Source organism: Quercus suber, unplaced genomic scaffold, assembly GCF_002906115.3.
Source record: "Quercus suber isolate HL8 unplaced genomic scaffold, Cork oak 2.0 scaffold_447, whole genome shotgun sequence".
In the NCBI taxonomy this organism is placed as follows: Eukaryota; Viridiplantae; Streptophyta; class Magnoliopsida; order Fagales; family Fagaceae; genus Quercus; species Quercus suber.
This window is the reverse complement of record NW_027069898.1, coordinates 296045-309361: the sequence shown is the minus strand read 5'-3', so window position 1 is coordinate 309361 and position 13317 is coordinate 296045. Positions and strand designations below refer to the sequence as shown.

The following is a 13317-nucleotide window of genomic DNA, read 5'->3' as shown; positions in this document are numbered from 1 at the left end:
TGGTTGTAGGAAATCAAATGTGTCTCCCAACAATTACATTGCAAGTGTAAGAGATTCATAGTAAAGTTGCTAAAAATTATAACTTTTAGCAACTCAAAACATTATTTTATCTATTTTAATATCACACTTTATAATACACCTCACAATAAAATTTTTATTTTTTTATTACTTTATCTATTTTTACCACTTCTTTATTATTTTTTAATCTTATGCGTCTCTTCCCTCTCTTTTCTATTTTTTTTTTTTTGGATAGGATATGGTCTAAGTTTGAATGCACAAACTGACCCAATGACACACACACACACACACACACACACATATATATATATATATATATTATTGTTTGTGAGAATACAAACTATGTTGGAAAGAACTACTTGCAAGACAAGACTTCGCAACAAATTGATAGGCTCTGCCACTACCTAAACTAATAGGACTTCAAAAGTACAAAATATTCAACTAAGAAAAATAAGGGAACAAGCAATGTAATCACAATATGTAGATATCTTAATTCAGAATTCAAGTTCATACAAATAAGAAAGATTCAAATCACACAAACTCCTAAGTTAAATTACAAAAACTATACTTAGATAATTCATGTGAGGCAAACGCACTTACAAACATGAAGTTATCATTCCGTTGACCGGGTATGTGAATTTAGTTTGTCAGGTTTTTGTTGTTGTCTCTGATAATACCTTTAATATTTATTTATAGTAGACAAAAATAGTTACTGCACTCCTTATATTTTGGTAACTTCTATTGCACTCTGACTTAGTGGATAACTGACTCACATGCTCACACATGTGAAAATGTTTATTTTTAGCCTAACACATGCCCCTTGTGCGTGATGGGCCTAAATTTAGGCCAATTGCGCATAAGTTAATACAAGAAAAACAAAAGGGTGAAAGGAAAATAAAATTAGGGCTTTAAGTCAGATCAATTTGCAAACCCCTGATCCAAAAAGTCCTTCAAAACTCAGGTTGATGTTGGCAAAGGTTGTCCATGATTCTGAAATTATTCATCTTGATCGAGGCTTGAATGGCATCGCGACTATAATTCAACATGATGTCGGGAGCTGGTGCATACAAAATGAAGACATCTTCAAGTTCATTGTTAATCCTAAGAGGACCAATTGACTGCAGGAGTTGAGAAATGAAGCTAGGAAACTCCATCCTTGTTCTTGTTTAGCTGGTATTAACTCTTGAGAAGTAGCAACTAAATCTTTTAAATCATGCACACCAAGATCACTGCCATGCTCCAGAGCACTTACTTAGTTTGGGAAGAACTTCGAACTAGGTACACCGGTCCAAACACCAACATTACTGCTAGCATTACTAAAAACATTCAAAATCATATTGTGGTTGCTCTTTGGGTTTGCTAAAACTGTTCGAGAGTCACTGCTGAAAGGTACTCTCCTAACAAATTAGTAGTATTTGGAAGTTCATTCCCAATGTATTAGATCAATTTCAATTCTGAAATTATATCTGTATACAACCCTTCCTTATTTTGAATTTTCTTCTATATACTTTCATTGCATTGTGATCTATTATTTTAATCACTAATGCCCATTTTAACCTTTCATTTGGCCCTTGGAAACATACATATATGCATATCTCAAAATTTTTTATGTGAGTAAGCCAAGTCGTTCATACTTAGCTTATATAATTTTAGAAACTTGCCATTAATGGATCTCGCATGCTCGTCGCTACTAATATCCATTAACTTATAAGCGTTTCCATCAAAGACCTCACTAATTAGGAAAGGTCCATCCCAATTAGGAGACCATTTACCCAGATATGGATCTTTGACTCCTATAGGCAAGATAACTTTCCAAAGTAAATCCCCAATAGCAAATGACTTTGCCTCAAATTCTCTTGTTACACATCTTAGATACTTTTGTTTTTGTACAACAATAGAATCTAAAGCTGCCATACAAGCCTCATCTATTTCATCAAGTTCTGCAAACATCGTATCTTGATAATCCAAATGAGTCAATTCATTTTGCCTTGTAATCCTCATTGATCTCATAGTAATCTCCATGGGTAAAATTGCATCATGGCCAAAAACTAAAGAATATGGGGTAGTGTTTATGCTCACTCTTTTTGAAGTTCTATATGCCCACAATACTTCAGACAACAAATCGTCCCAACTTGTAGGAATTCTAGCCACTATTTTCCTCAAATTATTCTTAATAATCTTAATAGTGGCTTCTGCTTAACCATTTTTCTGTGCATAATATGGTGTGGAATTCAAAATCCGAATACCATATTCTTGTGTGAAGGCTTTTATCTTGGTTCCATTAAAGATTTTTCCACTTGTCCACTGTTATAGATTGAGGAATTCCAAACCTATGGACTATCATTTCTTTTATAAATTGAATAACACCAAACTCACTCACTTCCTTATAAGGTTTTTTCAACCCACTTTGTAAAGTAGTCTGTTGCAACAATTATGAAGCAATTTTTCTTTCTTGAGATTGGTCTGATTTTTCCAATTAAATCCATTGCCCATCCTCTAAAGGGCCATGGTTTTATTATTGCATGAAAATCTGAAGCAGGAATCCTAGGAATTGGACCATGTTTTTGGCATTCTACAAAACCTTGTGCATATTTAATGCAATCTTTCAATAAACTTGGCCAATAGTAACCATATCTGTGTATTAACCATTTCATTTTTATGCTTGATTGGTGTGAACCACATATGCCTTCATGGACTTCTGCTAAGATTTGCTTTGACTCATCATCACTAATGCATTTCAATAGGATGCCATCAACTCCTCTTTTGCATAAAGTTTCGCCTTGGTCTCCCATTAAAACAAATTTTCTAGCTTTAAGTTTTAAAGCATTATTTGTACAACCACTTGGGTTTTTTAAGTAATCAATGATTGGGTTTCTCCAATCATTAACTTGGGTATCAAGATGGAAAACCTGGGTCCCTAATTCCTTATAAATAACTGATGGGAGTATCCTTTTACTTAAACATGGGGGACTTTGTGCAACCTGATTGGTTTCTTTATGTCCAGAAGCACTCTGTGCCATGCAATTGGCTTCCTCATTCTTACTTCTAGGGACATGGCTTAACTTAACATTGCTAAATTGTTCTAGCAGCTGTCTTGCAACCACAAAGTATGGTGTAATGGACGAGTTGCAACATTTATAATCACCAGTGAGTTGCCTAATTACTAATTGTGAATCACCATAAACCTCTACACTTTTTATTCCCATTTTCAATAATATCTCTAACCCAATGATCAGAGCCTCGTACTCAATTTGATTGTTAGAATAATTCCCTTCTAACTTAAAGGCCATTTGGGTTTTAATCCCCATTGGAGATTTTAAAATCACACCAACTCTTGCCCCATATGTGGTACGTGAACAATCAAAATTTAATTTCTAAGGGGCTAAAGCTACAAACATGGTTTCGTTTATATCTGTAACTTCATTGCATGGATGATCTCCCAAAAAATCAGCAAAGGCTTGACCTTTTATTGCTTTATGTGGTACATAAATTAAATGAAATTCCACTAAAGCTAAACTCCATTTACCCATTCTACCACGCAAAATAGGTCTAGATAGCATATATTTCACCACATCAGTCTTTGTGATAACATAAGTTACATGAGAAAGCATATAATGCCTTAACTTGTGGCAGTAAAATACAAAACGAAACATAGTTTTTCTATCATTGAATAATTTAATTATATTTTATTTAATAATCTACTTAAATAAAAAACAGCTTGTTCAAGGCCCTTATCATTGTCATGAGCCAGCAAACTTCCAATAGAATCTTAGGTTGTAGATATATATAACTTTAAAGGTTTCCCACTTCTTGGAGGAATCAACACTGGTGGTGTGGACAAATATCTCTTAATTTTATCAAAGGCCAACTGATGCTCTTCATTCCAAGTAAAATCTTCATGGTCTTTCAACCTTAATAAAGGGGAAAACACCTTGGTTTTACCTACAACATTAGAAATAAACCTTCTTAAAAAATTAACTTGGCCCAAGAACCTTTGTAATTCTTTTTTATTGGAAGGAGGTTTAGCCTGCATGATTGCCTTGGCTTTGTTTTGGTCTATCTCAATTCCTTTATTATGCACTAGAAAACCCAGAAAAGTTCCTGCTTGCACCCTAAAGGCACATTTAAGAGGATTCATTTTTAATTGATGTTTCCTTATCCTCAAAAAGGCTTTCTCTAAGTTTTTTAGATGGGTATTAAAGTCTTGAGATTTAACTGCCACGTCATCTATATAAAATTCCATAAACCTTCTAATCATAACATGAAAAATTAAATTCATGGCTCGCTGATAAGTTGCACTAGCATTTTTTAAGCCAAATGGCATTACTACCCGTTCAAATGTTCCAATAAAACTTGGACATCTGAAGGCAGTTTTGTGGACATCCTCTTCTGCAATGAAGATTTGGTTATAACCTAAATGCCCATCCATAAAAGACAACAATTTGTGTCCTGCCACTCCATCTACTAATATATCTGCAATTGGCATAGGATACTCATCTTTGGGTGTTGCTGTATTTAAGTTCCTAAAATCTATGCATACACATAATTTGCCATTTTTCTTAAGAATTGGAACTATATTAGAAAGTCATTCTACATACCTAGCTAGCCTTATGAATCTTGCTTGCAGTAGTTTTTCAATCTCTTCTTTCACTTTTAAAATAACCTCATTTGCCATCCTGCGAGGAGGTTGTTGGTGTGGAATGTGCTCTTTCTTGATTGGAAGTCTATTCTCTACTAGTGTTCTATTCAAACCTGTCAATTCAGTGTCATCCCATGCAAAGTAATCCTTAAACCTCTTCACCATAGCTAGCACTTCATTGAATTGTTCTTGTGAAAGGTGACATCTAATATATGTCACTTTCTTTTCTTCTTCAATTCCAAGATTCACTTCTAGCAAAGGATCTTGAACTTCTGCTTTCAAGTCATCCATTTGGATAGGAGCTTTACTTAGAGAATTTAAACCAATTTTAACCTAGTTTCCAATATCTCTTTCTTCTTCCAATACACGTTCTGCCAAGAACATACTTTGTTCTATTTTATTCTCAAGAATGTAACTTATTACTTTGTCTTTAGCCAGTTTAATGACCCTTAATTTCCTTGGAGTAAGTGAACTACTCATCACTAACAGGTTCCTCAAATATATTTGGCATTTGTGGCTCTATGATGTTGTCGTCAAACCATTCCTTGCCAATTTCTTTGTTAGTAACATCTTCTCCAGCAGAACATGGTTATTCTCCAACCATTTCCACCCTTGTTGGCTTGCCATTGTAATCAAATCCTGTTAGTTTCAAAATTCCAACATTTTTGTTATATAATTGAGCCTCAATTGTATTATTACATGCTTCGAATGGTTTATTATCAACCTTCACCATCTTAATAGAATTATCATCATTCCAAAACATTAGAGATTGATGTAGGGAGGAAGGTATCACCCAATCTGAATGTATCCATTCCCTTCCTAGCAAAGCATTATAAGCTGCCTTAGTATGAACAAAAAAGAAGGTAACATTTGTAATCTTATTTCCTACTTTTAATTCTACAGGTATAATACCTCTAGTTTTAGTAGATTCGCCAACAAAACCACTAACTAAAACATCTAACCGAATTAAGTCTGCCTCTATTTTATTGATTTTTTTCAACATTCCCCAAGGCAAAATATTAACTGCAACACCATTATCTACTAAAACTCTATTAATAGGTATTCCATCCATGTGAACTTTAATGAATAAAGGCTTTTAATGCTGTGACATTCTTTTAGATGGTTTCTCAAAGATAATTTTACTTGGTGGGAATTCCAGCTCCACCTCTGCTTTAGGTTCTAAATTCTCCATCTCTTCATTTGTTAATAGGATATGACATGCCCCTTGAGCATTTGAGCCTTTAGATCTATGCTCTTCATTTTCGGTAATGTTCTGTTTTGCCATAAACTCTATTGGCAATGTGAACACATTACATTCCATATTACTGGAATTTTCTTTTTCTTTTTTGTTCCAATTCGAGTTCCTCTCCAAACTCATTGAATGCTTTCAAATTATCCCAGCTTTCAATATCTTCAAGGCCTTCCATCATATCTGTATCTCCAAGCTCCTCCAAAAACTCGTTTCCTTTAATCTCCTCAAATAGAATGATTGAATTGATTATACCTTTGCTTTTTTCTTCAATTTCTTTTTCAGCCAAGTTCTCCTCTTGCATCTCTTTTTCTTTCAATATTTCTTTTTCTTTTATTTCATTTTTTGGCCTTCTTGCAATTTACACAGTGATTGTGTTATCATCCATTCGATTAGACCCCCAATTCACTTGTACATCTCTCTAATTTCTTGTGATCTTGTCGCACTAGTTCTTGGTTCTCTTTTTTAGATAAATCATGAACCATTTCACTTTGTGCGAGTTGCTTTGATTCAAACATTATTTGTTGCATATTATTGTCACTTTTGGCTCTTTGCATACTCGTTTCATTTCCTATCAACCGAATAGCACTTGGTGACGTCTTCACATATTTAAAAGTTAATATGCATCCTTTTTGTTGTATTTCAACTTTAATTTCTTTCGCCTTGTTAAGTGGTGCATCATTAGAAGTTTCAGGAGTTTGTCTTGGCTCTTAAGACTTATACATTTGCTGTCTAAGCCAAAGTCTCCTTTGTGTTCTTTTCATTTGTGGGAAATATTGGTTATATCCATATTTAAAATGACCTTTATGTGGTGGTTTAACACTAACAGATTCCATGGAGTACCATTTATTTGGCTCCCCTATTGGAAGTTTGAAGGTGCGAAGTTGTTTTGGCTTCTCTACTCTTGAAAACACTGATTCAACTTTTTTTGGTTCAACAATTGGCCCAAAATTAGTATCACTTAGAGGAGATTCTATCACAACAGCCATTTTTCCAAAAACTCGCGTCATTATGTGACTACACTGCTCACACAAGCAATTATCTTCATTAGAATAAAAAACTTGATCATTTAAAAAAGAATTATGCTTTTGTAATGCTTCTTTATAAGTTGTAGGCCTTGGTTGTTCTACCATTTTAGCCTTTCCCTTATTTGTTTGGACATTCTTGCTTTGAAAGAAGTTTTCTTTACCATGCGAGCCATATTTATTTACTCGCATAAAAGATCATTCATTTATTTTCAGTCTCTTCATCCCTTGGGTGAGGTGCAATGATTGTTTACCTTGCATATTAACACATTGTTATACATTACATTTTGAGTTCTCATCATTTTTGAAGCAACTAAATAAAGACTCAAAATCAATTGAAATCATATTCAAATAATGCAAATGTGGAAAGGGATCAATATTTGCTTTCATTTGCTCTTTAGGCTTTTCAGGGAATTTCAAGATTCCTCTTTCAATTTTATCTTGAATAACATTCCTAAAGGTTACACAATCTTTTGTTTGATGTGTAAATGCATTATGCCATTTACAATAATCCCTACCACATGTTTCTGCCTTTGTTGGTATTTTGTGTCTACCTACCAACTTTATCAACTTGGCTTCTAACAACCAATCAAAGATTTCATCAGACTTCTCTATGTCAAATGAGCAATCTCTTATAGGTGCTGGAAGTTTATATGCTGACTTAGCCTTAATCTTATCTAGTACATCACATACTTGGGGATTCCGACCTATAAACTCTGCAATGTCTACTTCATAGTTAGGGCCAGGGCCATGAAAAATAAGTCCCATATGTAGAATTATTCCTATTTCTTTCTTCTTTAATGAGACTCTCATACCTAGAAGCCCTATCAAACAATTCATGCAGATCAAAGAATGTCACCCCTCCGAATTTTTTTCTAAATTCGAAGTCTAACCTATCTATAGCGAACTTGACATATTCTCTCTTTGGGAGAACAATTTAACAACGCATGCGGGCTCTTTTAAACCGCATAATGAATTGCTCTACAGTTTCATCTGGCTTTTGTGTTAATCTTGCCAAATTAGCAATTGACACTCTCAAATCTGTGTGAGAGAAATGTGATTGGAATTTGTCCTCTAATTCAGCCTATGAATTTAGAGAATTAGGAGGTAAAGATGAATACCAAGAAAATGCTTGTCCAGTCAAAGAGCTTGGGAATAACTTCATCTTACAATTTTCATTGTTTGAGACCTCTCCGCTCTATATTATGAATCTGGACATATGTTCCAGTACAGTATTGTCATCTTCTCCAGAAAATGTAGAAAATTCTAGATTCTAAACTCTCTTGGATATGGTTCTCTATCAATCCACTCTAGATATGGCTTCCTATAAATTGGCCTATGTCTTCAAAATGCTTGACCATGTGTGCGTTCCAAGATTTCTGAGATTTGGTTCATTCTATTGTGGACTTTGTCATTATGACCATTATAATTATGTGCCTCTACTTGATTTCGTTCTAAATTATTTTGTTTGATTTCAAATCGATCATATGTTCCAGTATATTATGAATTTGGACATATGTTCCAGTACAGTCTTGTCATCTTCTCCAGAAAATGTAGAAAATTTTGGATTCTAAACCCTCTTGGATATGGTTCTCTATCCATCCACTTTGGATATGGCTTCCTATAAATTGGCCTATGTTTTTGAAATGTTGGACCATGTGTGTGTTCCAAGATTTCCGAGATTTGGTCCATTCTATTGTGGACTTCGTCATTATGACCATTAAAATTATGTGCCTCTACTTGATTTCGTTCTAAATTATTTTGTTCGATTTCAAATCGATCATTATGATTATTATTTCTTTCCAAGGCCATTCTATTGTTTTTAGCCCTCTGCCTTTGCTGTGCAAATCTAGGACTTGCTCTATTTCTATTAGCATTATCCCTTCTTGGATATTGCTGAAATTGAGCCATTTCATGCCCAAGTTCATTCTCTTGACCATTGTCAAACCCATTATCCATAAATAATTCTGGGTTTCTATCATTCCTAGGGAAATCAATGTCATCTAAAGGGATTTCGACTCGAGGGTTATTATTATTCCTTTGAGGAACTCCATTGTGAGGATTGTTTCTCATGCGATGGTTATTTCCTTGAAGAGCATTTTTTGTTCTTATTGGAACATTCATAGTCACATGATCATTATTCTCATTTCTGTGAGAGTTTTCAAAATGAAGAACATTTTCTGTTCTTGGTGGGTTAATCAAATGAAGGATACTTTCCATTCTTGGGGAATTCTCAGTAAAAGGGGCGTTTCCTAATCCTAAAGGAACTTCCATATTTTGGAAATTCTTAAATAAAGGATTATTATTCACTCTTGAACCCATTCCACCAACAAAGTCATTATTTGCTCCTACGTTTGGTTGATTTAAGGGTCTGTCTTTGGCAATTGCAGCAATGACTCGATGAACCACATGTTGGTTTTCTTTAAGTTGTTTCATCTCATCACTCATGCAGTCAAAACGTGCAACTACATCATCTTTCATTTGATTAAATTGTCTTAGGATTACCTCTAAAAAATTTGGATTTAAATCTGAATGTAATCCATTATGTCCATATTCACCATGCTCTGTAATAGGCTATGAAACTAGACTTGGTTCTGCAGAATTAGAAGAACTAGAATTATTCTCATTGCTATTATTCCTCATTTTTCTTGCAAGGATTGGCATGTACTCCCACTGTGGTTGCCAATTTGTTTGTGAGAATACAAACTATCTTGGAAAGAACTACTTGCAAGACAATACTTCATAACAAATTGATGGGCTCTACCATTGCCTAAACTAATAGGACTTCAAAAGTACAAAATATTCAACTAAGAAAAATAAGGGAACAAGCAATGTAATCACAATATGTAGACATCTCAATTCAGAATTCAAGTTCATACAAATAAGAAAGATTCAAATCACACAAACTCCTAAGTTAAATTACAAAAACTATACTTAGAAAATTCATGTGAGACAAACACACCTACAAACATGAAGTTATCATTCCGTTGACCGGGTATGTGAATCTAGATTGTCAGATTTTTGTTGTTGTCTTTGATAATACCTTTAATCTTTATTTATAGTAGACAAAAATAGTTACTGCACTCCTCCTTATATTTTGGTAACTTCTATTATACTATAACTTAGTGGATAACTGACTCACATGCTCACACATGTGAAAATGTTTATTTTTAGCCTAATAATTATATAGTGGCACTTCTATTAAATATGTAGTCTTTTAGTCCTTTTATTTGTGTTATAATATTTCTAATCCCATTTTTGTTTTTGTTTTTGTTTTGTTTTTTATTTTTTTGTTTTTGAGAAACATAATATTTCAAATCCTGAAGATAAGATCTAATATGTTAACTTCATCATTTTTTTTTTAAATTTATAAAATTTTTAATTTTTATCAATTGGTGAGAGTAGGTAGCATAATTGGGTTACCTCTTTCATCAGATGCAACGTATTATGTTGGTTCAATTCTGCAAACAAACCCAATTGGCCCAATTTGCTGTCCGAGAAAGATACCAGCAACATAGCCCAACTTGTAAGCTCTTAATTGGGCAAGTTGGCCTGATCTGATTTGGAGCTTCTCACTGACACGGTTACACCAACCTTTTGAGATTTTTTCTTCAAGAGTGTCCATTTCATACGGTTTAAATTTATATTTTATTAGTACTTTATTTGACTTATAAACAATAAGCTGAATAAAAATAAACCAATTTTTAACCTTAAACAAATGCACTTTAGGATTAAGAAGAATAAAAGAGAAGAGAAAGGAAAGTTTTTGTTGCTCTCCAAGCAATTCTAAACATTCTGTGTAATAAAAAAAAAGGATAAAGTTTGGCTTCAAACATGTTTGGAGTCCTGTGCTCTAACCACCATTAGAAAGATGACATTAATTTTTGTCATGTTTAATGTGCATGACTCACTTAACTCAATCAACCAAGTGAATCATGTGCAGTGTATATGATGGAACACATATCATCTTCTAATTGGTAGTTGGAGTCTAATTAAAATATGACATGTATTCCATCATGTGAACTCCATTTTTCTCCAATTTTTAGTTGGATGGATGATATTTATTTAATTTTTAAATGTCACATATCTTAAATCTAAATGAAAATCAGAAGAAATACAAGAATTTAATGGGAAACTTTATGGCAAATTGGCAATTGGCTAACTAGGTCCGGGCAGTGAGATTTTATCTGGGCCCAAGGGCCTATCGCCTTTAGCGTGGATTGACGGCATCTATGGGCTTGTAGCTTTGTTTGTTGAATATGGGTCCATATAATCAAGCCCATTAACATGAATTTAGACTAAGACTCCGAAGGCAAAACCTGGGCTTGTACAAATTGTAGAATATCAAAGATGAGCCGAATTATGTTGTTCACTGCAATTAGCAAATTCTCTTGGTATGTCTATAAGAGATAGAAACTTCAAACTCGTAAAATATTTTCTTTAAATACCAACTTATAAAACAATTCGGTTTTATCAAGATTGAGGATGTTAAAAGAATAGAGAGGAATTATTTCACTTTTGTCGGTCTTTATATGATAAAATAAACTGAAAAAAAAAAAAAAAAATCATACACATGAATTGCTAAGACATGCGTTAACTGAACCCAATTTTTTTTTTTTGGGAGAAGAACTGGACCCAACTTTTATTTCGAATATTGAGATCATCTCGAAAACATTGCTAATAAATAATGTCAATATTTTCGTAAATTTTACTAACAAATGCGAAATGCCCTAAACTTTTAAAGCAAAGTAGTATCACGTTCCTAGCTTGGAAACGGTGTCCGTAATGACGTGTACATGCAAGGGGCTTTCTAATTTGGGACACCTAATCGTACAGTCTATTAAAAAGAGATGGAGTGAGTTTTACCCAAAAGGTGAAAATACTCAACAAGGATCCCAAATCCCAATCTCAATGCAATGAAACTCTCGTCATCTTCTTGTGAGAGAAAAAAGAAGAAGAGTATAAAAGTTCTTTAGTAAATCGAGACTAGCTTTATTGGAATTGGATCAAAGCATATTCTACGTGATATGCTCAAGAAAAAATTAAAGTTAAATCATATTGTTACCTAATATAGCTTTGTATATGAAGATGTTGAAAGTATGTATATATATTATATAGTACTGAGAAAGAAAAAAATGAATGAATTTATTTGGGGATACCATATAGGTTATAACTATTAATTAAAAGTAAAACTTTTAAGGTTTCGCATCTTAAAAAAAAATATATTCAAAGTATTTGCATACCATTTGAGACATCCGATAAAATTTGAACGACACATAAACATATGTTAAATAATTTAACAACTCGTCAGATTTTGGGCACATGTGATAAGATATAAAATTGAGTAGAACTAACTCCAAGCCAAAATTATTGCAATTAAGAACTAGACAAGTTGAAAAGCTCCTCCTAGTTTTAACTTTTTTTTATATAGCATAAAATAAAATTGAGGCTTCTGATAAACGCAATGTCAAAGGTAATTAAATTTTGGCTCGTTCACCAAAAAAAAAAAAAAAAAATAAATAAATAAATAAATTTTGGCTCAATTTCCAAGGGCTTCCATGTTGACACGGAACGTGTCCCATGGCTTTTAAACTAAGTCGTCCGTTTTGCAAACGAAAAAAAAAATATGCATGAGAATGAGCATGAAGACCAAAACCTAGAGATCTCGATCGGAACTACTTTTAGTCTTGGGGTTTAGACTTTAGAGCCTAATACGGTTAATAATCCGTATACAATTATATATACATGTTTCCTTGTCTCCGTAGAAGGGTGCTACTGCCTATGTTGTTGCCATTATTCCTGTAATACTAATAATGTCAATGTAATTATATTCTTTCTCCTTATCTCTTTTCTTTTTTAGGTTAATTATTAGTGGACCACCCTTTTGATTTTGACCACAAAATTAATCACTAGTAGTCCTTTTCGTACATCGCTTTACGACACCAAATCATGTAGTGCTTGCTAAGAAAGATAAGAAAGATGATCTTAGACTATGACAAATTAATTATATTTTCAATTTTTAATTATACAATATATACTTGTATTTATCTTAAGGGAAAGTATCTTTTTTTTTTTTTTTTAAAATTTTTTTTTTATTACTTCTCTCTATGGGGTACAAGTGTTATTTTTATTCAAAATGAGATAGAGTTTGACAATTACTTTAATAGAATGACACAACATGATAAATGTTTCTCCATAATCTCCACAAAAATCGTCATAGTCAGTATCATCCCTTCCCATCACTTCATCTTGATACATCTTCCCTAATGATAAGATATAATTCTTTATGAGATATCATATCTTTTAAAAATCTTATCAAGTACTGGTTTACTTCCGTATTCAACATATAGAAATGGGGAAAATCATAATTTCTATCAAATTTCATT

At 33.2% G+C, this 13317-nt stretch overlaps 1 protein-coding gene across 1 annotated transcript; it reads right to left on the bottom strand.

Moving 5' to 3' along the window:
* Positions 1 to 1270: 1270 nt before the first annotated feature.
* LOC112033804 (uncharacterized) lies at positions 1271 to 2040 on the bottom strand. Its single transcript, XM_024066580.2, has 2 exons — positions 1676 to 2040; positions 1271 to 1415 (listed from the first exon to the last, which is right to left on the bottom strand). The coding sequence occupies exons 1-2, from the start codon at positions 2038 to 2040 to the stop codon at positions 1271 to 1273; spliced, it is 510 nt and encodes a 169-aa protein (XP_023922348.2).
* Positions 2041 to 13317: the final 11277 nt, after the last annotated feature.

Coding starts and splice junctions, on each gene's coding strand:
- LOC112033804 (XM_024066580.2), bottom strand. CDS start 2,040: ATGGAGATTACTATGAGATCAATGAGGATTACAAGGCAAAATGAATTG. Junction 1,416..1,675: donor GCGAGATCCATTAATGGCAA/GTTTCTAAAATT, acceptor CTAATTTGTTAG/GAGAGTACCTTTCAGCAGTG.